The following is a 26232-nucleotide window of genomic DNA, read 5'->3' as shown; positions in this document are numbered from 1 at the left end:
GCGGTAATTCTTAATTGGCAGTAGTGTAGTGGTTGATGCTGAGGACTCTGGTGTGTGAGGTTCCTGGTTCAAATCTGTGTGTATTTTTGCTTTTGTTTTAGCTCAGGAACATGATCAGTTGTTTATTAAAATAAAAGTGTCCTGTGCAGCTTTGCTACTTACTTAGTCATGGTTTAGTGGTTAGTGCTGGGGACTCTGTTGTGTGAGGTTCCTAGTTCAAATCTGTATTTTTTTCATCTGCTTTGCGCTCAGGAACGTGTTCAGATGTTTATTAAGATAAAAGTGTCACACACAGCAGTACTTCTTACGTGGCAAGGGTGTAGTGGTTTGTGTTGGGGACTCTGGTATGTAAGGTTCCTGGTTTAAATCGACATATTCTTGCTTTTGTTTTAGCTCAGGAACACATTCAGATGTTTATTATGACAAATGTCCTATTGTGTAGGCGAGACCCTTGTATTGCGGTGGGGTAGTGGTTAATGCCACAGACTCTGGTGGTTGAGGTTACTTGTTCAAGTATGTGTACCCTTGCTCTCTGTTTTAGCTAAGGAGCAGGTTCAGATGTTTATTAAAATAAAAGTGTCAGTAGTACCTACTCGGCAATGGTGTAAGGGTAAGTGCCAGGATTCTGCTGTGTAAGGTTCCTGGTTCAAGTCTTGGGTCTTTTTTTAAAACAGTTGAGATGTTTATTAAGATAAAAGTCTTAGAAGCAGTGCCACCTATCCTGCAGTGGTATAGAGGTCCATAGTTGAGACTGTCCAGCATTGTTTCAGCTCAGGATTGCTTTGAGCTGTTGATTGAGACAAAAGTAGCAGCAATACTATTTCTTCAGTATTGATTGAGTGGTTATAACCATGGATTGTGGCGTGTGAGATCCCTGGTTGAATAAAGCCTGTGTGGCTTTGCATTTATTTTATCTCAGGCGCACATTCAGCTGCAGTGGTGTAGTGGTTAGTGGCACAGACTCTAGCCTGAAAGGTCTCTTGTTTAATTCAATTCAATTCAATTCAAGTTTATTTGTATAGCGCTTTTTACAATAGACATTGTCTCAAAGCAGCTTTACAGAACATAAACATAGAGCAGAAGGTAAACATAATTAATGATAAAGGAAATAACGAATAATAAAAGAAATAAGAATTAACAGAATAAAAATTCTAGATTATTATTAGATGTATATAGTTCACAGTGTGTATGTATTTATTCCCCTATGAGCAAGTCTGAGATGACTCAGGCAGCAGTGGCAAGGAAAAACTCCCTTAAATTGGTAAAGGAAGAAACCTTGAGAGGAACCGGACTCAAGGGGGAACCCATCCTCATATGGGTGACACTGGGGGTGTGATTGTAATATACAGTCAAACAAATGTTGCATTGGTGTGAGGTTCAAGGACTTCTTGAGTCTGTTTAAGTCTGTGTATACTTTATTTTTTTGTTTTAGCTAAGGAGCATGTGCATATGTTCATTAAGATAAAAGTCTTATGTGTGCCTCTACCACTTATTCCGTCGTGGTCTAGAGGTAAGCGCTGTGGCCTCTGGTGTGTAAACTCCCTAGTTCGAGATGACATAACTTTGTTTCTCTCTGTTTTTTTTTTTTGGTTGTTTATTAATACAAAAGTCCTATAAGATACAGGGCCATCTATCCTGCAGTGGTATAGTGCTGTGTGATGTCCATGGTTTGTGTCTGTGTGCCCGTGTTTCAGGTCAATATTGCTTTGAGCTGTTTATTAAGCCAAAGATTCCATAATCAGCAGCATTACCACCTATTGTGCATTGGTGTTATGTTTAGTGATTTTGTGCAGGAGGTCCTTGGTCACTAGGCCTTTTGCTTTGCCTTATAATTGCTTTGAGCTGTTTACTAATACAGAAGTCACATAAGCAGCCCTATCACTCCTTGTCTTGCAATAGTGTAGTGGTTAATGTTATGGTTTCTGATGCAAGAGCCGCCGGGTTTGAATCTCTGTAGAGATTGGAATTTTAATTTACTCTTGAATTGCTTTGTGCTGTTTACTAAGACAAAAGTCCCATAAGCAGCCACAGTAGCACCTGTCTTGTAATGGTTAATGCTACTGCTGTTGATGCAAGAGATCCCTGGTTTGAGCCTGCACAGCTATGTTTTATTAATTTAACTTAGCTGTTAATTAAGACAAAAGTCTGATAAGCAACAGGTAGTCTATCGACTCTGTCCTGGTGAAATGGTTAGAAATGTTGGGCCTTAATGCAGGAGATTCTAGGTTTGAATCCAATGTTCTTTACTTTTAGCTCAGGCTTAATTAGACAAAGGTGAAAAGGTGTTTAAAGCATCATGTTGACATGAGTTCCTATAGCTCATGGGGATGAGCATTGGCTTGCAGGGTGTTTGGTGGATCAAATCCCTCATAGGACTCAAAGATATAAGCAAAGGCATAACACAATGAGTGGCTGTAGACAAGGTGATGGCATGCACAAGATAGCGCAAGGGCAGCATGAACACAAGGTGACTGGAACATGCAAGCAGCCATAGACGAGGCGGCAGCATGAACCGGAGAGCAGCCATAGACAAGGCGGCAGCATGAACCGGAGAGCAGCCATAGACAAGGCGGCAGCATGAACCCGAGAGCAGCCATAGACGAGGTGGCAGCATGAACCCACAAGGTAACTGTAGGGCAACACAAAAGGTGGGCAAAAACAGACATAAAGTGGAGGATTTACTTATTAACAGCAGAAAGATTTTTGTTACATAACCAAAAAATATCCGCACCCTCCATCACTCCCCTTCTTGCCTCCAGTGCCCTCTCAGGTGCCACCCTCTCTCCTCTCTCCAGCAACCATCCACTTTCCTTTCACATCTCTCACTACCCACCCCTCTCAGCATGGAGAGCAAGCCTGTGCCAGATTCGAACCAGCGACCTCAGCCATGAGACACCAGTATTTTACCACAACGCCACCAGATATCACACAAACCACCTATCCTCGTGGCGTCCTCTTTGTCATTTAAATAGATGCACAAAAAGAACCTAAATAAATAAATAAATAAATAAAATTTCATAAAAGATTGTATAATTATTCATCTCGTTCCTTGAGCTATCCTGAAACTAAATCTTTTGATGACAATTACATTTTTTATTTTACTAATAAAATAGAATTACATAGTTGGAGCTCAGTTTAAGTTTATTGCTCTATATTGCCTCAAGTTGGACAAACAGACTTGTCAATTAAATTACACTACACAAGACCATTTTAACTTAGAACACAAATTCTTCTGGTGAGATAAGAGAACCTTTATCGTGCCTGTACAGTATGTTTGACAGCCCTGTTGTAAACATGCCTGTGAAGCCGTTAGACACAGCTTACCTGTGTGATGTTATAAGTCCAGCTCTGCCGTGTCAGATGATGCTCATGGTGACATCCCAAAGAAAGCAGTGTAAGTGATGGTCCATCACAGTGTTCATCCTGGAAACACGCCATATGAAAGAGTTTAAAAATCTATATTTCACGTGTACAGAACACTACCATACTGTCATCAGCTGGAGTACTTAAATCTGAATAAAAAAAAACAATTGCAAAGACTAAAAATCATCATAATCATATCAAACAATACTATTCACAATTACAGTAGTTTTCATGGTCTAAGCCCTCTCTAGCTGTGTGGTACGATTCATATGAAGAACGCTAACAATCTGACTAACCTGCTCATCCCCCCCATCTGGCATCTGCATTGTGTTTATCACCCAAACATTCACTCAAGAGACGTCTGAGATTGTAAGTCTCTTTATTTGTTTTGCATTGATTTTTATTCTTACTTATATAACCAGAAAACAAATAATAAAGCTGCAGAAATGAATACCTTGTATGCCTTGTATAAACAGCTTCATATAAATTCACGTTAGCTCATTGTACTAAGTTAATTAGTGGTTAATGGCGGAGATATCGTCCTCGTGGGAAACTTTTCATTTCCGCTTCCGGACACGTGTCTTTGTATTGAAGAAAGGACGGCGAAAGGCTGCGAGTTGTTAGACGCTTAGAATAGTAAAGGAAAACAGCTTCCATGGTCTTTTCATATTTTGGTGGCACCATTGGGAAAAGGATAAAGAAAATTGTGTTGTCCGAATAAAAATGCTGGTATTTAATCGTTATTCATGTGCAATGCTCTTACAGATCTGTCCATTGACTGGCATTGTGTGGAAATAGGGGTTATTAAAATGACAGTGGTTGTATGGTCTATGGTTGTATATAGGTTATACATTGTATAGACACCTAAACGAGCACTAGGTTCCTTAGGATGTGTATTGGTCATGGCATTGACATTATTATTATTATTATTATTATTATTATTATTATTATTATTTTCTTTCCATGGAATTCCATGAAATTCTATCCAGCAAATTATTATACTGATTAAACGCTTACTTTTAAAATAGATAGCATTGCACATACATAGCAACTACTGTAAATATCAGCATTAATATTCAGACACAACTTTAATCTTTTTGCCTATGCTGCCACCAAAATATGAAAAGACCACGGCTGTTCTCTGCTCACCCTGAAACTAATTAGCTGACAAAATATAATTGCTGGAACACAGGGTCTGTACCTATGGAAGTTGCACTAATGTTCCTCCCTATATGATGACAGATATCAGATATGTATTTTGGGATGAGTTCGTGATGAGTGTATAAGTAGTTTTTCATATTTCATAGACAGCAAGGTCCTGCTCATTGGTCTCGCTCATTGGTCTGTCTCTGTCTCTCTCTCTCTCTTTCTCTTTCTCTCTCACACACATATGTACTAGTTTGAAATAAACCCATGCTGGGAGAGCAAGGCTGTGTTCTGATTAAATCTGACCTTTATTTCTCTGGTGGTCTCCGATGCCTGAGTGGCAGAAAGCCAACATGTGACCTGTCTTGACATTTTTATTAAAAGCCGTTGTCCTAGCACTTAGCATCATGTTGTGTTTAGAAGAGGCACTGTGAAAATAAGAGAACATTACACATTAACTAAACAGAATATTTTTTTGTAAAACCAATGACACCTATGTCAGAAGGACATACCAGACATTCTGAATTTCCCTGGAATGCCACTTCATGATATAATAATTCTCTGTAGTTAAAAGGCTGTAGTGGTCATCCTGTCTAGTGCAGCATTGTGGACATGCTCCCTGCATTCTGCCTGACAAATGAGTGGCCAATACATAGTGACACGAGCTTCTGTCTGCCCAGTGATCAATGCTTGGCCTTGTGTATACCCCCGGCAGGCTCCTGCATGTTGAAGAGCTCTCTAGGGCACTATCACTGCAGTAACTCCAAGCTGACAAGTATAGATCTTCCTTGTGGATACCTGGGCCATGGGCTAGTAATGCATTTCCATACAAAAAAAACCCACACATCGTGCCCTATTATACATCCAGAATTAATTAAGAAAATAGCTTTTATCACTCTGTGAACCTATTATACTGTATGAATCCCATTGAAAAAAAGATCTCAGCTATGAGTATGACAAGATTTCTTTTTAGTAGACTGATAATCGGTTGTGTGAACCTTTTACACAAGATTTATGAGACTTCATCGGGACTTCCTGCGGGACACAACAGAATAGTTGCTTGAGTGGGAATACTTTCATGCAGGTGCAAGTGAGCCCTCAGGTATGAAGTTTGTGGGACAAACAAAGGCCACGTTAATTAATATGTTGGATGATGCATTTACAGTGTTTGTTCATTCTTCCTTAGTTTAAATTAGACTAGTAGTTTTTATATATTTTCCAGAATTTGGACTGACTGTGAGTGCAATAACAGAAAAGAAACATGATATCTGGTGCGTCTTTAGTTGAGACCAATTATAAACTCCAAAGTTGAGGAACAGCAAGAGCATGCTCACACAGCTGGCATTTCTACCTCAGATTTTTCCCCGCAGTGGAAGGGTTGGAAAAAAGAAGAAAAGCAAAAGGTTTAGGCCATGCTCACTTGGATATTTGGAGCACAGATGGTAGCATTTAGTTATAGTAGCAAACATACAGGCATGTTACCAGTTCTATTAGTGAAAGTGAAAGTGACGTGACATACGACTAAGTACGGTGACCAATACTCAGAATCCGTTCTCTGCATTTAACCCATCCAAAGTGCACACACACAGCAGTGAACACACACACCGTGAACACACACCCAGAGCAGTGGGCAGCCATTTATGCTGCGGCGCCCGGGGAGCAATTGGGGGGTTCGGTGCTTTGCTCAAGGGCACCTCAGTCGTGGCCGGGCCGAGACTCGAACCGACAACCTTGGGATTAGGTTTACAAGGATTAGCGAACATGTTTGAAGGTTCATCACCCAGCCTGTCATTGCACCAGTACTCATCAAAATATTGAATTGTCCGAACTGTTTTGCAATTCGTGCTTGAATGCGCAATCGGCTTCACGGGTGTAATGGCTGTTCATGAATTAATAAAGAGGTTAATTTACAATCCAGGTTAAAAATGGGAAAGAGGCTCAGTATTAGTTAGGGATTTCAAATGTAAGTACAAATATATATATATATTATTCCTTATCCCATTTAAATCCCTAAGACTGCTCTGTATTCTTCTTCTTTTTCTTTTCTTATGTTACATAGTGCATAACAAATTAGAAAGATTAATACTGCATACATTCAGTCATTTAGAAAATTGGATGATGTTTTTTTTGTCAATGCTCTATCGCTTTGTTTGATTTGAATTAGTGTCTCTTAAAATGAGAAAAAATATATTCTTGACTGCGTTTGAGTTAATAGTCATGCTCAAGGGCTCAACACTTGCAGTCCTGGGAAAGGAACACTTTCTTTTTGTGCACATCATTGTAATTATTTATCTTTTAAAGATATATTGAAAGACGTGTCACAGTTGTGAGTGACGAGATTTTTTTTTTCAGGGTGTAAACTGGTTGTTCAATGCTACAGGACAAACTCGATATAATTGCTTGTCCCATTTATCCTAATTAGACTGTGCAGCTGGAGTAGATGCTACCGATGTCATTAAGTATAAGTGTGTGTCTTTGTGTGCGTTTACATTTACTGGTTACTTTACACATGCAGTTGTGGTGCAAGACATAAAATCATGCAAATACGGGTGTAGAGCTTCAGCTAATGTTCACATTTTAACATGTGAATTCAGCGACTTTGCTCGCAACCAAAGGCTTATCTGCACATTTCAAAAACTGCTGATTTCCAGAAGACCAAATCAGCTTCATCTCCTACCACCCAAAACCCTATAAAGAGTGTAACCATAGCCTTCTGTTAGCTCCTACATGGCTGTCAGTTCACCTTTGAGGGGTTACTAGTAAAACGAATAGGTGGTTATATGGTTGTGCTACAGCACATACTGTACATAGATAGTTTATACACATAAATGAGCACCAGGCTAGTGATGTTGAAATCTTCTTTCTCTTTTTCAATTCTATCCAGGACCCAAATTAATTTCACAGTGGCCATCGATTTCACCGCTTCGAATGGTAAGTGATTACACGCTTTCTTTTTCTTGGTTTATTTAAAAATTGCTCATACAAGGTTTATATGATTAAACAAACTCCAGAGCCAATCTTTCACTATTTAACACCATGCCTCTTTTTAAGAGGCATACTAACTATTAAATCTTTTTAAAAAAGATTTAATAGTTAGTAATGGCAGCCGCTGCAACGGGGATCTGAACTGAACGTTAAATATGGTGTCTAGTCTTGCCCAGAGGGGAACTGAGCACAAAATGGGCTGGTTAGAGAACGGCTTCTCTGCACCTGCTGATGATGAATGGCACTCTGACAGCAATTACTAATAATTACTATACTTTTAAAAGTAGCTGCAGAAGAAAAGTCTATTAATGAGACTTAATGTGGCCTGGCCAAGGAAATGTGCTTAGTAACTTATGAACATGTAAAGTAGGAAAATATATATTTGATGTTGAAGGCTGGCTGCAGCGCCGTTTTCGTTCAGAAAAACAACACGAAAAAGCAACATGACCAACAGCTGTTTAGAGAACCCGTCAACAATAAAAACCTTTTAAAAATCAACAGCACAGTTAGGAGCACAGGAATGGCTTTTCAGCAGTCTAGGTGACGTGGAGTACACCCCCCGAACTGTGTATATATACACCGGTTCCTGAATAAAGACGCTATTACTTTGAGTGACTCATAGCATGGTATAATATCCTATTTAATGGAGTGCTGCAGTGTTTTCAACCTAATCTTTTGCACATCTGTAGTGTATGGGGGATTACCGTGGATTTCAACAATATTTGTTGAAAAAAAGAATGGAAACCTTGTTTAAGTAAAAAAATTTGCACACCATTTTACACAACGGAGATTGTCTGGAAACTACTTTTCAAAGCCTGAATGCAGATTTTAATTATATATCTGTAGATTTAAATTATATAGCATGGTATTTGAAAGATTCGATAATGGTTTTCAGGATCTCTCTCCCTTACATTCCATTATGGTTCTCCTATCCTCAGTTCAGATAACAATAAATTGACCCTTTGCAGTAGCTTCTTCGTCACTGTATAGCACAACGCTAACTCTGATCTCTAGGTAACCCGTCCCAGTCCACGTCCCTCCACTATATGAACCCTTACCAGATGAATGCCTATGCCATGGCACTGAAGGCCGTTGGAGAGATCATCCAGGACTATGACAGTGATAAGATGTTCCCTGCACTGGGCTTTGGAGCAAAATTACCCCCAGATGGACGTGTGTCCCATGAGTTTCCTTTGGTGAGTGATTAAGCAAAAATATCTGCTTCTTTGTCCTTATTGTTTCAACTTCCAAACAATCCAGCTATCCGTGTAATCCTTATGCATTTTATGTGCTGCGGATTCTCCTCTCTGAGTAAAGGCCATGTGTATTGCATTATCTTCTTTCCTATTATCAAAAGTAAACAAACATTCTCATTTGCTCTCCTCCTAGGATGAATGTTCAAAAACTAGCTCCCTGTTAATGATGGATGTGCTGTACCTGTGTGTCTATATTATGGTACAGAAATGCAATCTATCCTGTTTTCTCAGGGAGGGATTATAGATTTTGTGCTCTCCCTGTGGACGGGTGCAGGCTCAAAGTGAGCTAAATTGATCAGAGCCTCAGTTTTCTGAACTGCATCTAGAAGTTCCAGTGTGTGTGTCAGCTTATGATAAACTCCCATATAGAGGCTTACAGGCAATGGACCTAGTGCTATAGCTGGAGACGGGAGACCAGTTTGTATTGTTCTGAGGCTGTGTTTCCTATACGGTTCACCTAGTACAGTCTTACATAACCTAAATTCATCCCTTTAATCTCATAATCGTTTCCTGTAAAATCCTGTGCACTGGAGAATAGTTTAGAGTGTCCCATTTGGTAAAATCCACTAGTCCTTTTATTAACAATACAGTTTAAGACATGGCACTAATTGGCAGTACACCATTTTTTCTCTTCAATAATATCACAATGTTTTATGGATATCTTTTCACTTACCTACTTACCATACAAACATATACTGACCTTGTCCTCTGTTGCAGAATGGTAATATTGAAAACCCTTACTGCAATGGGATTGAGGGCATCTTGGAGGCCTACCATCAGAGCTTAAAGACAGTTCAGCTTTATGGGCCCACAAACTTCGCCCCTGTCGTTAACCACGTAGCCAGGTATGGTGTACTCATTTGACACACATTCATTTATACACTACAAACAAACATATACCATGAAATCGTAGGAATGGCCAACAATACAAAGCCAAATGTATGTGGACAACTGACCATCACACCTCTATATGCTTCTTGAATATCCTACTTCAAATCAGGGGAAAAAATATGGAGTTGGTTTCCAGCAATACGACCTCAAATCTTCAGTGAAGGCTTTGTTCAAGTTTTTAAAACGGCCTATTCCGGCATCAGGGTATAAATAAGGTCAGGAACTGATGTCAGATGATGTTCCAATTCATACCAGAGATGTTCAGGGTTATGAACCGATTCCTTGACACCTTTACAGTACATCATACTGTACGTAGTAACTGGTAGCCTGTTCAGGGTTACTGGGGTATAAAAGATGGCTACAGATATTGTTTTAAGATATTTAATGAAATAGAACCAACTGAACAGTCAGTAGCTCTGTGCACATCTCTAGGTGAGATCAACTATGAAATCGAGGGATGTACAATAGCAGCAGAGAAGGATAAGTTTAATTTTAGGGATTATACAGTATCTACAACCACCGATAGTGCCTCTGTGTTACACTCCTATACATGCTTGCAGGGTGGATAATATTAACCAAGACTGAATTATGCTTTAAGTACTGCATAGTGAAGTATACAGTATAGTGTGTAGCATTTAGTATATAGCACACGGTATGCCATTTGAGACATACTGTAGCTTGTATCAAAAGTACAACAGATAATAATAACTTGCTTCGAATAATTTAGTAGTTCAAATACTGTATTAAGTGTACATATGCTTTAAAAATATTGAACTTTCTAACTAGGTTTTATAGCCAATCTTGGCAGGCTTTTGACATGGCATTTGCATAATTAAAACGATGCTTTTATTTAAAAAAAAATAAATAAATAATAGGTGGCTGCATGTGTTTGTATTCATTTGAAATGTCAGCATGCCTACACTGTTCATACTAATGGCCTTGGACGGTCAAGTAAGCTGGTTTGATGTGTTTAATCAATGCACGAGTAGAAATATGACTCATTCTTTTTTTTATTATTCATTCACCTGCACTGTGCTCCCAAAGCCATCTGATATCTTCTGTCAGTGTAAACAAGTCTTTTGATAATTAACTTTGCTATCACAAGTTCAAATTAGAAAGGTGTTTGAAAAGCTTCCCCAGGTCACATTGAGAGATGTGACATTCTATCATGGACCACATAAGCTGTTTTGGCATGCTCTTATCATGCTGTGTGATCCCAGTTTTCACTGTATAACGGGGAGAAAAGGACACGCTGAGGAACCTTGGGTTCCTGCTCAATGCATAAACCCACCTCACATTTAAAGGCGGAGTCAGTGACACATTTTGTGTATTGTTTGATAAAGTGCGTCTCACTTCTTACTAGAAGCTGTTGGAATGTTGTTTAAAACATAAACAAAACCAAAAAAAACCCCTCAGACCTCCATACTGCCCCAAGCTCTGTATACCTGAGAAACGATATCAGCAATATCTAAGCATTTATGAAAAACTGCTTCTTGTCCTCTGCCCTTGCACACGGGTATTTTAGCCGTGGCAGCTTGTGTGCGCTCGACTTCTTGCGATTTTGATTCTGTGCACGTCCGCCTGACCACTGAGCAGCAAATTGTATGTGTATCCATTAAAGCAGAAAGGCATAAATGATCGTCTCTTCGCACACTCCTCTCATTCCTTGGCATCACGCAAGGAAATCTTCATACTAACTATAAGGCCTCTGTGCTGTAATTAAAAAAGCCATCTTGATAAGCTTGAATTAGACTTGCTTAATTAAAGCATGATGTGCCACCCAGAAGCCTGGTGCTGCAAGACACACATCCCCACAGAGCATGGTTATTCTTAAGCAAATACACCCACAGAGCACGGTTATTCTTAGACGCACATGCGTGGCGAATCCGTACAATTCATCTACATTCCATACAGTCATTTACATTCTATGATGGTTTGTTAAAGCACATAAAAGTACGGAGGGAAATTAAAGCTGGGGATCTGGAATCAGTTATGAAATTAATTTAAAAAGAAATAGGAATCTTGAGATGTCATGGGAATTACAGCAATAGTACTACATTTTTCTTCTTATTGCTTTCTGACTCTATTTTTTCTTTCTTCCTTCCTTTTTTATATTAAGTTATGCGGCGGCTGTCCAGGACGGATCGCAGTACTTTGTCCTCCTCATTATCACAGATGGAGTCATATCAGATATGGCCCAGACCAAAGAGGCCATTGTGAACGTGAGTATAGATCACACTGAAATAAAAAGGAACTGTATAGCTGTGTTATATTACTTACTTAAAAATTACTTGAAATTTTAATAAAATACAGTCAAAATCTTTTCATAATGCTCGATATCTTTATCTTGGATATATTACACCATCTGGATTTTATTAATAGTAGATATGAGTGCAGGATATCAGCAAATAAACATGATTACGGTAACCTCCTTTCTATATTTGAACAAACTCTGTGATTTCATCAGCAAAACTTTTACCACTTGTATCGGTCAAAGGCATTTTTTTTAACCGAACATTATTGCATTTTTTTTTAAATCTTCGTCACACAAGCTAGTTTTCATTTGAATTTCTGTGGCTGTACGAGGTCAAGAACCATCTACTGTACATTCACAGGAAAAGACCATTTGGAGTGAAGGTTGATAGTGTAGTACAGTGTACGGTGTAATAATAATAATAATAATAATAATAATAATAATAATAATAATAATAATAATAATAATAAAACAATTCAATTGCTAGCACGTTACCAATTAGGAAATTAGCAGCATATTCCTAGTCACATACAATTCGTTGTTGTAAGTGATCAGAAATGCCATATACTGTATGGGTGGACATGGTCTGCCTCACAATATCACCGTGGATCGGGTTTAAACTGTATGTAACACTACATTGCTGTGCATGTATCCCATGTATGTACACTGTTTTAAATCATATACACATTATATTCAGCTTGTTTCTCCAGCTGAAGCTGTAGCGGTGGAACAGAAAGGCCTGATTCCCAGCAGACTGGATTTAAAGGGAATTTGCGACTGTTAATGGAAGCATTAGAACAGCCACACCTTCCTTTTAAGATCTTGCCTGCTGCTGTGTCGACGAATCTCCTTCCGTACCGCGTGTGATTTAGAACATTAAGTTGTACACAAGCTGAAAATGTGTGTGCTTTGTAACTTCTGCCATTTCCGTGTCCTTTCCCAGCACCAGCTGTTTCGCTTCTTTCGATTAACACAGGTGTGTTTCTTTAATGAGGAATCGTGTAAAACTCATCATTGTAGGATGTCGAATCCAGTCTGGGATTACTGATGAAAACAGTACTACATAGAACAGATAAAACAAATGCCAGAATCGGTCTGATTTAAATACATGAAATACGCGTTGATGAGTTTATTGTTGTTGGGTTTTTTTTTGTCTGTTTGTATGTTTGTTGTTGTCTTTTTTTAAACTACAATTAGTCACACATAATAATAGAATATTTGGAAGTGCAAGATTTGAAATTTAGCATCGCCTAAAATATCCCACTCCCACTGAGTGTTCACATGAAGGTGTCAGAAATGAAAACCATAGCTAAATCCCCAAACTGATTTCTTCACTTCTTCACTTTGCTTTCATGCACAAAGTGTGACAGATGTCTGCTGGTGCTGGAACTGTGCCCAGAAATGGAGCACTATTTGAGGCTGCAAATCAGCATTGCACATCATTTACCATACATGCAGAAGAGGAAAGTCTACGGTGTGTTGTATGCTGATACCATGTCCTCAGGGATCCTTTTGGGCCCTGATGTCCTATTTCTGCCATTCAGGTTCTGGGCTTGTATAATTTATAAGAAATGTAGTTATCGTAAGCTATCCTAGGGTTAGGGTTATTTACTAGTACAATTAGAGTACTAGTTTCCAGTAGGTATTCGATGGAGGAAAATAGTATGCAATGGGTAGAAATGAATTATTCTGGGGTGTGACAGTAAACACTTTTTATGTGGATTATGACATCAAACACACACCTTCACACACCTATGTGCGTCTTTTCCAAACTGTCACCACAAAGCTGGAAGCATAATTTCCTTTTAGTGGAACAAAGCAGTCAAGGCTAATTCAGTTCCAGCATGAGGTTCATGGAGAGATGTTTGGCCAAATGTTTTGCCAACTCAAGTGGTGCGCATAGAGTTTTGACCTCGCCACCACTGAACATATTTTGGGATGGAACGAAACACAGACTATGCCCCAGACCTCCTCGCCTGACATCAAATCCCACCAGCCGTGTTGTGTGAACAGCCTTCCCAGCAGACTGGAGCTCATTATAACAGCAAAGGAAGACTTAATCTGGAATGGGATTCTCAACAACACAGGTGTGCACAAAGTTTTGCGAAAAAAGAAAAAAAAAAAAAAGTACAATCCTCAGTACTTGACCTTCTACTACTGTATATGAACCTCTACTTATTTTCAATACGTGAAGTGAGATTGGATTTAAATCAGTACAAGATAATTTGTCACTATTGTTTGCTTCTACCATGACATGAATTTTGAACGGCCCTTAAAGATGTTAACCAAGTGTTCTGCCCGTGTTCTTCCTGTGTCCATGTGCGGGTTGTTTGGTTTAGGGTAGTGGTGGGTCAAGCGGTTAAGGCTCTGGGTTGTTGATCAGAGGATCAGGATTCAAACCCTAGTACTGCTAAGCTGCAACTGTTGGTCCCTTTAGCAAGGCTCTTAACCCTCTATGCTCCAGGGGTTCTGTATGTGCTCTAACCCCGACTTCCAAAGTTTGGATATGCGAAGAATGTCATTCTGCTGTAATGTATATATGACAAAATAAAGGCTTCTACAATATTCTATTGCTCCTACCTGCTAAAAAAGATTTATGATAAATTAGACTATGATAAATTGCTCCTCACTGTCATTGTGTGTGTCAAGGTGTATTCCCAGCTCATGTCAAATGAAAGTATCCAGATCCACTGCTGATAAACTTGGAAGTTTGATTGTTTTCTATCCAAAACAAAACCTAACAGATTAAAATAATCAGTACTAGATGTTGTCACATCCGTAAGTCTATTTAAACAACAATTCGCCTATATATATTAAATGGATTGAATTATGAGGCAAGTGATAATTAAAGGAAAACACTATTAGACGATGTACAGTTGTAACGTTGGAGAGAATTAACGGTAGCATATTAAGAACTCCACCAAGCACATCCATTGCTGTCGGACAGTCATGCGTTATAGTTACCATGGTGGGCAATGTAATCAACTAGACAGGCCTCTGCCACCCACTCAGTCAGTGACTGACGAAAAGCATAATTGGGAATGACTTAAGCTTCTGTGTGTAGTTATGAAAGATTGTCGCCTGTTCTCGCCTACAAACGTCTCTTCTCTCTCTTTTATTAGCTTGAGTGCATCATTAGTTCAGGCCCAAGCTGTCATTTAAGACACAAAGTGACAGTCTTCTCAGTATGTTTTATTTTTAATTACATGGATATGAATAACTCAAAGAAAGGGAGATTGATACATCTCACTACAAACTCGGATGCAGTGGTGCTTTTTTTTAAGCCGTAAAGCTAATCACGAACGTCCTTTAATCCATCGGACCCAAGAAAATCTGTCGTGTTTGAATATGTAATGAAAGAACTTTTATAACCCTGACAGTTTACATTGCAATATGACATGGTCCCAGGTTCTTTTGTGTTTTGTTTGTGTTATGCAGATGTGCATGGCTACATGCTATTGAAAGACCGATTCTCAGCCGCTGTCAAGATGGCTATTGTGATCCGACAGTCAGTTTTGTTTTCTTATTATGCTGGAACTGTTCCATCATTCAAAGCGGGGATATGATGGCACAAACGGGGCAACGGGAGCTCAATTATCTATGGAGCGTCTGACATGCACCCATAACACGGGCTGTCATAAAGCCCTGTCGTACACGGATCATCTGAGATCGCAGAAGAAAGAGTTTTCACTTTCCCTGTCATGGGATTCTGCTTTGCAGCTTTTTTTTCTGAGACAGAAAAATGTGTCTGGTAAACAGAAGTAAGCCTCGCTAGTCAAGCCTGCTATGTGGGGCTTGATTTTCCTATAAAATTTTATGATTCTAGAGCTATATCGCTCATTTTGTGTAATTACTCTAAGGTAGATAATTTGAATACACCTAAGATTCTTCTTAGAGCGAGGATGGTTAGGGTTAGTGAATTACTCTAAATCTCTTTAAAACCGACAGTATTAAGACGATTATTGTCTGCAGTGTTTTTTGTTTTTTTTGTATTTTCAATATGCAAGGTGTTATTATGCTTCATATAAAATAATCAAGTATTGATACATGGCTAATGGGTATAAAGAAGCATGTACGATCACACGGTATGTAAATAAGTATTGGTGCAATTTAAGACACCCAGAGTGGGAGTGGCTGAGTGGGTTACTGGAGTAACGGGTGTCGTGGTGATCGTACTGGCCCCGCCTCCCTCACCTTCTATTCCCACCCTGGAATTCTCCAGCTAATCTGCACCAAAACGTTTCAAAACGTTGTGTGTTTTATCGCAGCTTCCTTTAGACCTTTTGAACATTACACTTAATCATAAAGTCAATCCTTTTCTCATGTGTTTCGAATTATGACTCCTATCTCAGCACTGTATTTACAGACAATGTACTTCCTTCTAAAATAGGACACAAATGTCTCAAACATCCTGCAAGTCCTGTTCTGTCCCGGGCTTAACAGGACAATCTGTTAGTCTGAAACGTAGTCGGTAGCCTAGTGGTTAAGTTGTTTGTCTACTGACTGGAAGATCGTGAATCCCAGGGCCACCAAACTGCCACTGCTGGGCCCTTAACCCTCATTTGCTCAGCTGTATCAGTGAGCTAAAAATGTAAGTCACCATCGATAAGGGCATCTGCCAAATGCCGTAAATGTAAAATCCTAGGCATGCTGAAAGTAAAGCAGGAATACTGGAATTAGCGAAAAATGCATCCATAATTTACAAACAGAGCAGTATAAACATTTCAGTTTTAACACTTCAAGTCATTGGCTTGGATTTTTGCATGTGAACAGTGAAACTGAATCTTAGTGCCCTGAGAGAAGTAAATATCGTTTATGCCTGCAGGGTGCCAAGCTTCCAATGTCAATCATCATTGTTGGAGTGGGCCAAGCAGAGTTCGATGGTAAGCATAAGAAATTTCTTTCATCCTTTTATGAAGCAAGATTTTCACCACTTTAAGCAAATGACAACATTGTCTGGTTTTCTGTCTTTACCTTTGCCTTGTTTTCAAGAGTAGCCCCTTCCCCCAGACTTGGAAGACAAATCAATAACTTTGTGATTGAATTTTTAAAACACAGGTTCTTCAAAAGTTCTGCTACCTCCATGCAATTACCCAGACAGATGCTCCGAAAGCAATTAGCAACTCATTTCCTTGATCAGTGCAAACGCACTGGAGATGGGTCACAGGGAGCATTGATTGGAGGAGCGCGGTCTAATCACTGAATGTGCTGTAAATTAGCACACTGCATGCTGTAAACCAGCACAAGTCTCACATCTGCCACTTCATGGTCAGAGAAGGCTATGGCTATGGTCAAATAATAAACCAAAACCTTCCACGCTTCTCTAACCCACTGGGTCCAAGAATAGTATGATGGACTGAGTTCTTACTGGATGCGTTGTCTTGTTTGTGGATCATGTGGACAACATGACATACAGCTCAAAACACAGTTTGGTGCACTGCAACAAAATGTCTGCCACTGCCTCTCTTTTAGTAGAGATGCCAAAGCAATAAGCGGTGATTAAAGCAGTAATAATTCAAGATTAGTTACCTGTCATTATATATATTGTGTCCTGAGACAGATTACTTGTGCTCCAGTTAAAGGGGTTATCAGCCATGCGCTTCTGCTGATGCTCCTATGCATCAGAAAATGTGTAGAAAAGGTAGTTAACCTTCAGTTTGAGTAACTGACACGTGATGGCAGTGCAAATCGGATCAGCCGCAGATTTACACGACTCTCATACTAGTATTTTATTTCTTTTTATTTTTTTAAAGTAACAAACATTCGCAGTGCCACCTGAATGTAGTCCTAAACACAAATGATGCTAGCTGACTACATTAGCTCTAAGATCAGCAAGCCATGTTAATTGGTGCCAGAGAGGCAATAAAGCTGATTCTGATTCTGAGAGGTATTCCGAGTCTAGCCCCCTAACGCTAAGGCAGGCGGAGCAGCCGCTATCTCTTGGGGCTTTTCTGCTCGAATAGCAGAAGAGTCTAGCCCAATAGAAATAGGTTTTAATGAAGATGCAGACTGGGTTTGTGGGGCAAATGTAGAATGTAAACATGCACTGGATTTTATGCTCTGCTTTAGTTTACTGCTTGCTTTATTTTCTCTCTTTGTTTTCTCTTAGCCATGGTGGAGTTAGATGGTGATGACATAAGGATTTCCTCACGGGGGAAACTAGCAGAACGGGACATTGTACAGGTGACGTTAGAAACCGGGTCTGAACAAAGATAAAAGCATCTTAAACACATTTATTTACAGTCACGTGTTATATGAACTTTTCAGCTTTTGGAATTGTTCGGATTTCTTTTCACTTTCACTGGAACTGATGTATTTAAAGTGATGAAATCCACCCAAGCATTACCCCATCAGCATTTTTCATTACCGATTTAACAAACGACCTTTTTAGTTAAGCTTTATGGAGCTGATCCATGAACCATAACCCATTTTCTAATAAGGCAATTATTAATGAAGATCCCAAACGAATTTCGGAATTTCCCAGAGGCATTTCTCTTTGTGCTTTCTGTTTTCTACAGGGGACATTAGTAATGATAATGTCTAAGCATGCAGGATTATACTCATTCATTAGATTTCATTATCGGCTTAAATTCAACCCAGTCTCTGTGCAACTGGCATCAATAACATTTAACAAATGATTGGAGAAATGAAATAAACAAACACTTCTTGGTCTTTGCAGTTTGTGCCATTCCGGGACTACATGGACCGGACGGGTAATCATGTGTTAAGTATGGCACGGTTGGCCAAAGATGTCCTGGCAGAAATCCCCGACCAATTTATTTCGTACATGAAGAGCAGAGGCATCAAACCCAACCCAGCACCCCCTCCTTACACACCCTCAGGACACACACACCACACTCAGATTTGAGGCCACCTTTCCCTGAGGGGGTGTTCAGCCCGACATCAGCCTCCTGGAATTATGGGATTGGGACTGGTGGAGCAGCAGGCCACTGGCTCCGTGCAGAACTCTATATATGGTCTCTCTGGGACACTCTGAGATGCCAAGGCATTTCTATTACTGCTTTTGTTTCCTGCCTGTTTTTTTCTGGGACAACAGCATGATCAAAGAAGCACACTTCAAGTCAAGATTTTGTCAAAAAGGAAAAAAGAAATGAAAAAATAATAATAATAAAATAAAAAAAAATCTCGGCTCATGACTGTTTCTCTTTTGGAGCAGTGAGTTGAGGCAGAAGGAAGAGGACGATATTTGTGGATTCAACTCGTGCCTGTATGTCGTTGTCTCAGTGTACTGTACCTGGACAAGTATTCCCTGCTCTGACCGTTGACCTTACTCCACATTGGTGTACTATATGCATTCAGGTGAAGTTTTCTGATACTTTTTTCGTAGTGCCATTCTCACTAGACTCATGAGACTTGTTCGTGTGCATTTGATTTGGCACTTTTGTGCACCATTCGGGTTAAGTGTTGCTATTTTAGCCTTTATGTTCTCATGTCATAGATTTTGTTTCTGGTCTGTTTAAAACAAAGAGTAAGAGGATATACAGTTGAGTGTTTCTAAATAGAAAACAGACACATTATGGACACGTTTCTTATTCGGATCTTTTAAAAAGCACAGCAGTAAAAGTTTTTCTAATTATATGCTGAAGGGAGAAATGAAACTTTTAAGCACTAAACAAACTCTGAATATTGTGGCCCTCAGAAACTAATTCAATTTTGTCGAGACGATTTTAAATCAAATGAGACCAGGCCTCTGTGATGGACTGAACTACGGTCCTGGATGATTAAATAATTGATAAGCATCACCACAGTTTGTTTCTATTTGCAGCATGCTTTGTTTACAGGTCCGCTGAGTCACAAGCAACATAGACGTGGCATTTCTAGTGACCTGCTCAACTGGGTGTGTGCTAATGCTGCACTGATGAGTCACCATCACATCCGAGTGAATTACTGATTGTAACTAATTAAAGCACACAAAAATTATTTTATCTCCATTGCACTTCTGGTCAGATTGAACGCTCCGAAGATTCAAACGCTATTTCTGGTTTTATGATACCTACGTATGATGTCTAACTGTGGAGACTGAAAAGCAAAGAGATCAGCTGTATGTCATTATTTTAGGTATTTATCAATTCCCAGCTGGATATTGATATTCATGTAAACTACTAAAAGATGTTACAGCGTCATGTATATAGATGACATTTGATTTCTTTCTCCCTATGTGTATGAATTCTAGGTTACACAATATACTCACTGTCCACCTTGTAGGAACAACCGTCCGCCTGCTCATTCATGGAATTATCTTCGGTTTATGTGGAAAAAGCGCGGCGCATAAAATTACGCAGATCCACAGCTTCAGTTAATGATTACATCAAAATGGGAAAACTTATATTTTAGTGGTTTTAACCGATGCATGGTTATTGGTGTTAGATGATTTGATTATTTTGGAAACTAATGAGCTCTTGGGATCCAGCGCTGAGTGGCAAGTCTGGTTTGTTGATTGAGCTGTTTCCACATGGCTGATTTTAGAGGAGAATTGGGGTACAGTTGTTCCTATTCGAGGCGAGTGTACAGATACTGTTTAAAAGCATGCCACACGATCTAAATAACACAACTAAACATATCTACACAATACGACCAAACGTATGAAACACCTGACCATCACACTTGTATATGGGCCATAGTTTTTTTTTTTTTAGCCATGTAGTGTATTTAAAGAGAAACAATCAATGTTAAACAGATGGCCTTCAATAATCTATCCAACTTGATGTCTGATTGTTTACTAGCTAGAAGAGTTTCTGATGTTTACAGTCAAGGGAGTGCTAATAACGTAACTCAGCCTTGCTGTCGGAAAATAATACATCCAAAGCACCACCAAAATCCTCTTTATTCCCACAGCTTGGATTACAAAGACCTATTTAACATCTGGATTCCCGACATTGATCAGCCCTAATTTACCCACAGTGTATCATCGTGTCCGTTATATTCTCCCAGACAACTCATTGTACAACTCACTGTTGTGGTTCAGTTGTACCAGAGATGCAGCACATTGACATGGATGAAAAAAAAAATACAAAGGATACACAAAAAAAAAACGTTTGAAAATATGAAACTATAATTTGTAATATATTTGAAAGATCTCTCACGTTGCACAGCACACGTTAAGGCCTACACATACAGTACTGTGTGGTCTGTAAAGAACAATGCTGCGTACTAATTTATTTCATTCGTTTTCTAATCATTTACTTTATAAAGCATATAAGCAGATGAAATTCAAGACTCTTACTCAGGGGTAACGGTGTGTCCTGAGCAGTTCTGGGATTTAACGTCTACTACTGAATACCGAGTGAAGACTCTCATAAAGAAATGAACAGAGTCTGTATTTTTTAGCAGTTCAATCGAAATGTTTAAGGAAGCACTTTACTGTAAAGTTGTCATTCCTTAAGGATTTTACTTCTATACACGGACGATGAGTGTTTGATAGCATCTTTACACTGGGTGTCATCACTCGTCTCCCCTGATTTCAACATGTCGGGGGGGGTGAACAGATAAACATTCCATGCCAACATCTGTAACATACTGTAGAGACAATTTCAGACAACTACTTGTGCATGTAACTGCCAAATCTAGCAGCAGGTTTAGTGAACAGCTTTTATTTTCTAGTTGAACCTGCACTTATGTTGAATTTATTTCTTTAGTTTGGAAACTGGTGGCCCACAGCATGTCACATGGTCTGTTTATTTTTGTTTGTTTGTTTTTTTTAAAAAAAATATATATATATATATATATATGCATTTTGATTTTGAATTATTTAATTTGGTTGAAATAATTATTTAATTATTTTTAAATTTCTTATTTTTCACTGGCATGTTTGATTTTTCACCTCAGATTAATTCTATTGTACATGATTGTTGTTATAACGGTGGGTTGTGAAATGCTTTGTATTGGATTGCCTTAAATGAAAATTAATAAAGGAGATGAATTCTTTTAGAAATGTTTGTCTGGTACATGGATTTGACACGAGATGTGGCCAGCATTTATTTATTTTAATAGATTACCATTAAAACACATAGAATCTGTTATTTTTGGGAGTTTTGCTCCGCTAGTCTAGCGCACAGCATTGTGTATTATTCCTCATATTGTACAGCAAAAACTGCACCTATGATGCAGATCTCACCCAACACCTCACGTTTAGTACCTTGGCATTTATTTTTACCCATAGACATTAATCGGTCCTTTTCCTCTCACATCACCAGTCTGACACACTCATGTTAACTTCTCCTCTACAATATCATTTTGACTCCGGAGCTGTGCGAGTTTTTAACCTTCCTACATTCTCCCACATTGCTGCTTTCCCTCCACTGGCTTCCTGTAGCTATCTGATAGCAAACGCTGATGCTTGCATACAAAGCCAAAAATGAAGCAGCACCCACTTACCTCAGATCACATCTCACTTACACCCTGCACTGCACCACACATCATCTCTCTGGGTACAAGGAAGATTTTATATCAAGTCTCTCCATTCTGGCAACAAGGTGGTGGACTGAACAGGTTACCGACGGCATCTAAAGACCTGTCTGTTCCTAAGGTTCTAAAACTAGCACTAAATCTAGTGCGTTTCTTGCTATATTTCCTCCGAACGGAGTTGCGAGACTGATGATATTCTTAGTCTGTGACCTAGTGAACCAGTATCGATGTATTCATCGATAGAGGCTTCAAAGCACTTCATAGTCACGGTGGATAATGGGCATCTGCCAAAGGCCAAGTTAAAAATGTAAAGAATTCCCTCAAAACAGTATTAAATCACAAGCCACAATACTGTACTTCTAGAGAATCACACAAAGAATATATAAATAACAATCTGTCTAAAACCCACCAATTCACTTTATAAGCATTTATTAAATGAAAGTACATTAAATAAAATTGAATTACACTGATGGATCCTACCTTTAAACTAGTTTGCGGCAGTGTGTCAAAGTGTGAGATAACGATCAGAGCTAAAAGAGCACAAGTGCATCTGGGAATCACAAGCGTCTTTTCCGCTAACTTTTTTTTTTATTGCGCCTGCTTAATTATTAAGATAAATTCCGACCTTCGGTTAAATGGAAATGTGATTGAAACTTGATAAAGCTCTGCCTTCATTTCTTTCAAAGGGAAGATATGCCAAATCAAGTCATGGGCAAATTGGGAATGTTTCAAATTGAAACAGAAGCATTACTGAAGTGTTTTTAAATGTTTTTTATAGACTGATGTGGCACTCTGTTTATGAATGAACACCAGAATTTGATCATTTATACCTCACTCAGAGATTGAGATAGTTTGGACATGTACAGACGAGGGAGATTGTTATATTGGTAGAAGAATGTTGGAGATGGAGCTGCAAGGTAAGAGGTCAAGACGAAGGCCAAAGACGAGATGAAAAGTGTGAAAAAGTGTTGGCCCCCTTCCTGATTTATTTATTTATTTGCACGTTTGTCACACTTTAATGTTTCAGATCATCAATTTAAATACAAATTTAAATATTAGTCAAAGATAACACAACATGCAGTTTTTATTAAGGGTTTTATTAAGGTTTTTATTCAGGGTAAACAAAATTCAAACCCACATGGCCCTGTGTGAAAAAGTGTTTGCCCTCCTGTTAAAACATAACTGTGGTTTATCACACCTGAGTTCACTTTCTCTAGCCACACCTAGGCCTGATTACTGCCACACCTGTTTACAATCAAGAAATCACTTAAAGGCCTGACTGACAAAGTGGTCAAATGAGGAGGAAAGTAATTGAGCTCCATCAGTCTGGAAAAAGTTATAAAGCCATTTCTAAAGCTTTAGGACTTCAGTGAACCACAGTGAGAGCCATTATCCACAAATGGCAAAAACATGGAACAGTGGCCGGCCGACCATAATTACCCCAAGAGCACAGCGATGACTCATCCAAGATGTCACAAAAGACCCCACAACAACATCCAAAGAACTGCAAGCCTCACTTGCCTTAGTTAAGGTCAGTGTTCATGACTCCACCATAAGAAAGAGACTGGGCAAAAATGGCCTGCATAACAGAGTTCCAAGACAAAAGAAAAAAATATAAAGGCTCATTTCAGTTTTGCCAAAAACATATTGATGATCCCCAATACTTTGGGGGAAAATACTGTACTCTGTGGTCTGACAAGACAAAAGCTGAACTTTTTGGAAGGTGTGTGTCCCATTACATTTGGTGTAAAAGTAACACTGCATTTCAGAAAAAGAGCATTATACCAACAGTAAAATAGGGTGGTGGTAGTGTGATGTAGAGGTCTTCTCTGGTCTAAAGACCCGAAGTGACCCGAATCACTTTTTACCCGAACCCAACGTGCATTATTTTTTTTTTTAAAAGAAAGGCTCCACCCGAGGCAGACCCGAAAAAATTAGACCCGAGTCCGACCTGACTGGTTGGCAATTTTTTTAACCCAACTGGACCCGGATGTTGCAAACACCGATGCAGCCCTGCACGCACCAGTCAGACAGAAAAGTAACGGCTACAGCGTGGATTCAAAATTGATTGACAGGTCTGTTTCAACTCAAGTCGATGCACACACTAGCATTGGTATTGGTACGAGATACAGTAGATCAGGTCTTCTCGGGTCCGTTCGGTAAAAACACATTCATTTTAAATTACCCGAGACCCGATGCCACTATTATTATACCCGACTCGTGTCTGAGACACACGTGAAACTTTTAGGGTCGGAACTCGGGTTTTCAGATCTAAGTGGACCAATGAAGACCTTTAGTGTTATGGTCTGGGGCTGTTTTGCTGCTTCAGGACCTGGAAGACTTGCTGTGATAAATGGAACCATGAATTCTACTGTACCAAAAAAATCCTGAAGGACAATGTGAGGCCATCTGTCCGTGACCTCAAGCTAAAGCGAACATGGGTTCTGCAGCAGGACAATGATCCAAAACACACCAGCAAGTCTACCTCTGAATGGCTAAAGAAAAAGAAAATGAAGACTTTGGAGTGGCCTAGTCAAAGTCCTGACCTGAATCCTATTCAGATGCTGTGGCATGACCTTAAAAAGGCGGTTCATGCTCGAAAACCCTCCAATGTGGCTGAATTACAACAATTCTGCAAAGATGAGTGATCCAAAATTCGTCCACAGCGCTGTTACAGACTCATTGCAAAGTTATCGCAAATACTTGATTTCTGTTCTTGCTGCTAATGGTGGCTCAACAGTTAGATTTAGGGGAAAGCACTTTTTCACACAGTGCCATGAGGGTTTGGATTTTGATTTTCCCTTAACAATAAAAACCTTCATTTAAAAACTGCATGTTGTGTTTACTTGTGTTATCTTTGTCTAATATTTAAATTAGTTTGATATGAAACATTAAAAAGTGTGACAAACGTGCAAAAAACATCAGGAAGGGGGCAAACACTTTTTCACACCACTGTACAGTATATGGATGTGTTAAATGAGGACATGAAGGTAATTTGTGCGAGAGTACAGGATGCCGAGGATAGAGTTAGGTGGAAACTGATGATTTGCTCTTGGTGACCCCTAACAGGAAAAGTAGAAGAAGAAGATACCTCACAAAGATTAAAATTCTTATTATGAAAAACCCGGGGTCTTGTTTATCAACTGTACAAATATGTAGTTTTGTGATTGCAATACTATATAATGTCATTTATTAGGTTACTCCTGTTTGTGTGCAGGATATGTATATATTTAGAACTATTCTTGAGCACGGATATGCAGAAACCCCTAGTGGGAGAGACGTGTTATTGTCCACACAAACTGATTATGTGGCTTCACTATGATGTTTACGACAAGATGACGAGAAGAAATGTATAGTAACATAAAAGTTACATCTAAAGATTGATTGCGATGATGCAGACCACAATTAGTCAATCCTTTCTCGGAGTACATGCTACATAAAAACTTTTTAAAGCGAGGGCCCTGATATGTGTAATGACTCATCAACCAACTCCTATGCACACTCGAGCCCTTTCTACTTCAGGACACGTTTTCATTACCTTTCCATATATGGTAATATTCACTACCTTTCCATATATGGTAGCAGAAAAGACGACAATAATTGTAGATGCATTTGTGGCAACAGATCGCTAGACATACATGCTTTTAATAAGAACATGTTTGCCATGCTTGGAGATTTGGGAAGCATTTCATGATGTAAATCTGTCTAGTCATGCACACGCAGAGCAATACAGGAAGTGTATTTCATTATATCATTTTATTATGATGTTTATTGAGTACACACATGATAAAATGCCAGTTTTTTGTGTGCATACTGTAATAGCAGTTCTTATCGAAAGAATTAGAACTTGTTCTACACACGATACACCTGAGGCCAACAGTATGATATAATCGTCATCGACTGACCTTTTAA

The 26232-nt window shown here is 39.1% G+C and overlaps 1 protein-coding gene across 2 annotated transcripts in view; it reads left to right on the top strand.

The window, feature by feature from the left end:
- The window catches only part of cpne5b (copine Vb), a 110617-nt gene extending 91573 nt beyond the window's left edge, over window positions 1–19044 (top strand). For both annotated transcript variants that reach the window (XM_027144311.2, XM_027144312.2), the window contains 7 exons: window positions 7394–7440; window positions 8509–8690; window positions 9468–9595; window positions 11761–11863; window positions 16721–16778; window positions 18005–18078; window positions 18575–19044. In XM_027144311.2, the coding sequence (XP_027000112.1) occupies window positions 7394–7440; window positions 8509–8690; window positions 9468–9595; window positions 11761–11863; window positions 16721–16778; window positions 18005–18078; window positions 18575–18763 (781 nt within the window). In that variant the 3' untranslated portion in view covers window positions 18764–19044. The remainder of the gene's footprint in view (window positions 1–7393; window positions 7441–8508; window positions 8691–9467; window positions 9596–11760; window positions 11864–16720; window positions 16779–18004; window positions 18079–18574) is intronic.
- Window positions 19045–26232: the final 7188 nt, after the last annotated feature.

The sequence above is a fragment of the Tachysurus fulvidraco genome, chromosome 2, assembly GCF_022655615.1.
Source record: "Tachysurus fulvidraco isolate hzauxx_2018 chromosome 2, HZAU_PFXX_2.0, whole genome shotgun sequence".
NCBI classification, from domain to species: domain Eukaryota; kingdom Metazoa; phylum Chordata; class Actinopteri; order Siluriformes; family Bagridae; genus Tachysurus; species Tachysurus fulvidraco.
This window is presented reverse-complemented; position numbering and strand designations above follow the sequence as displayed.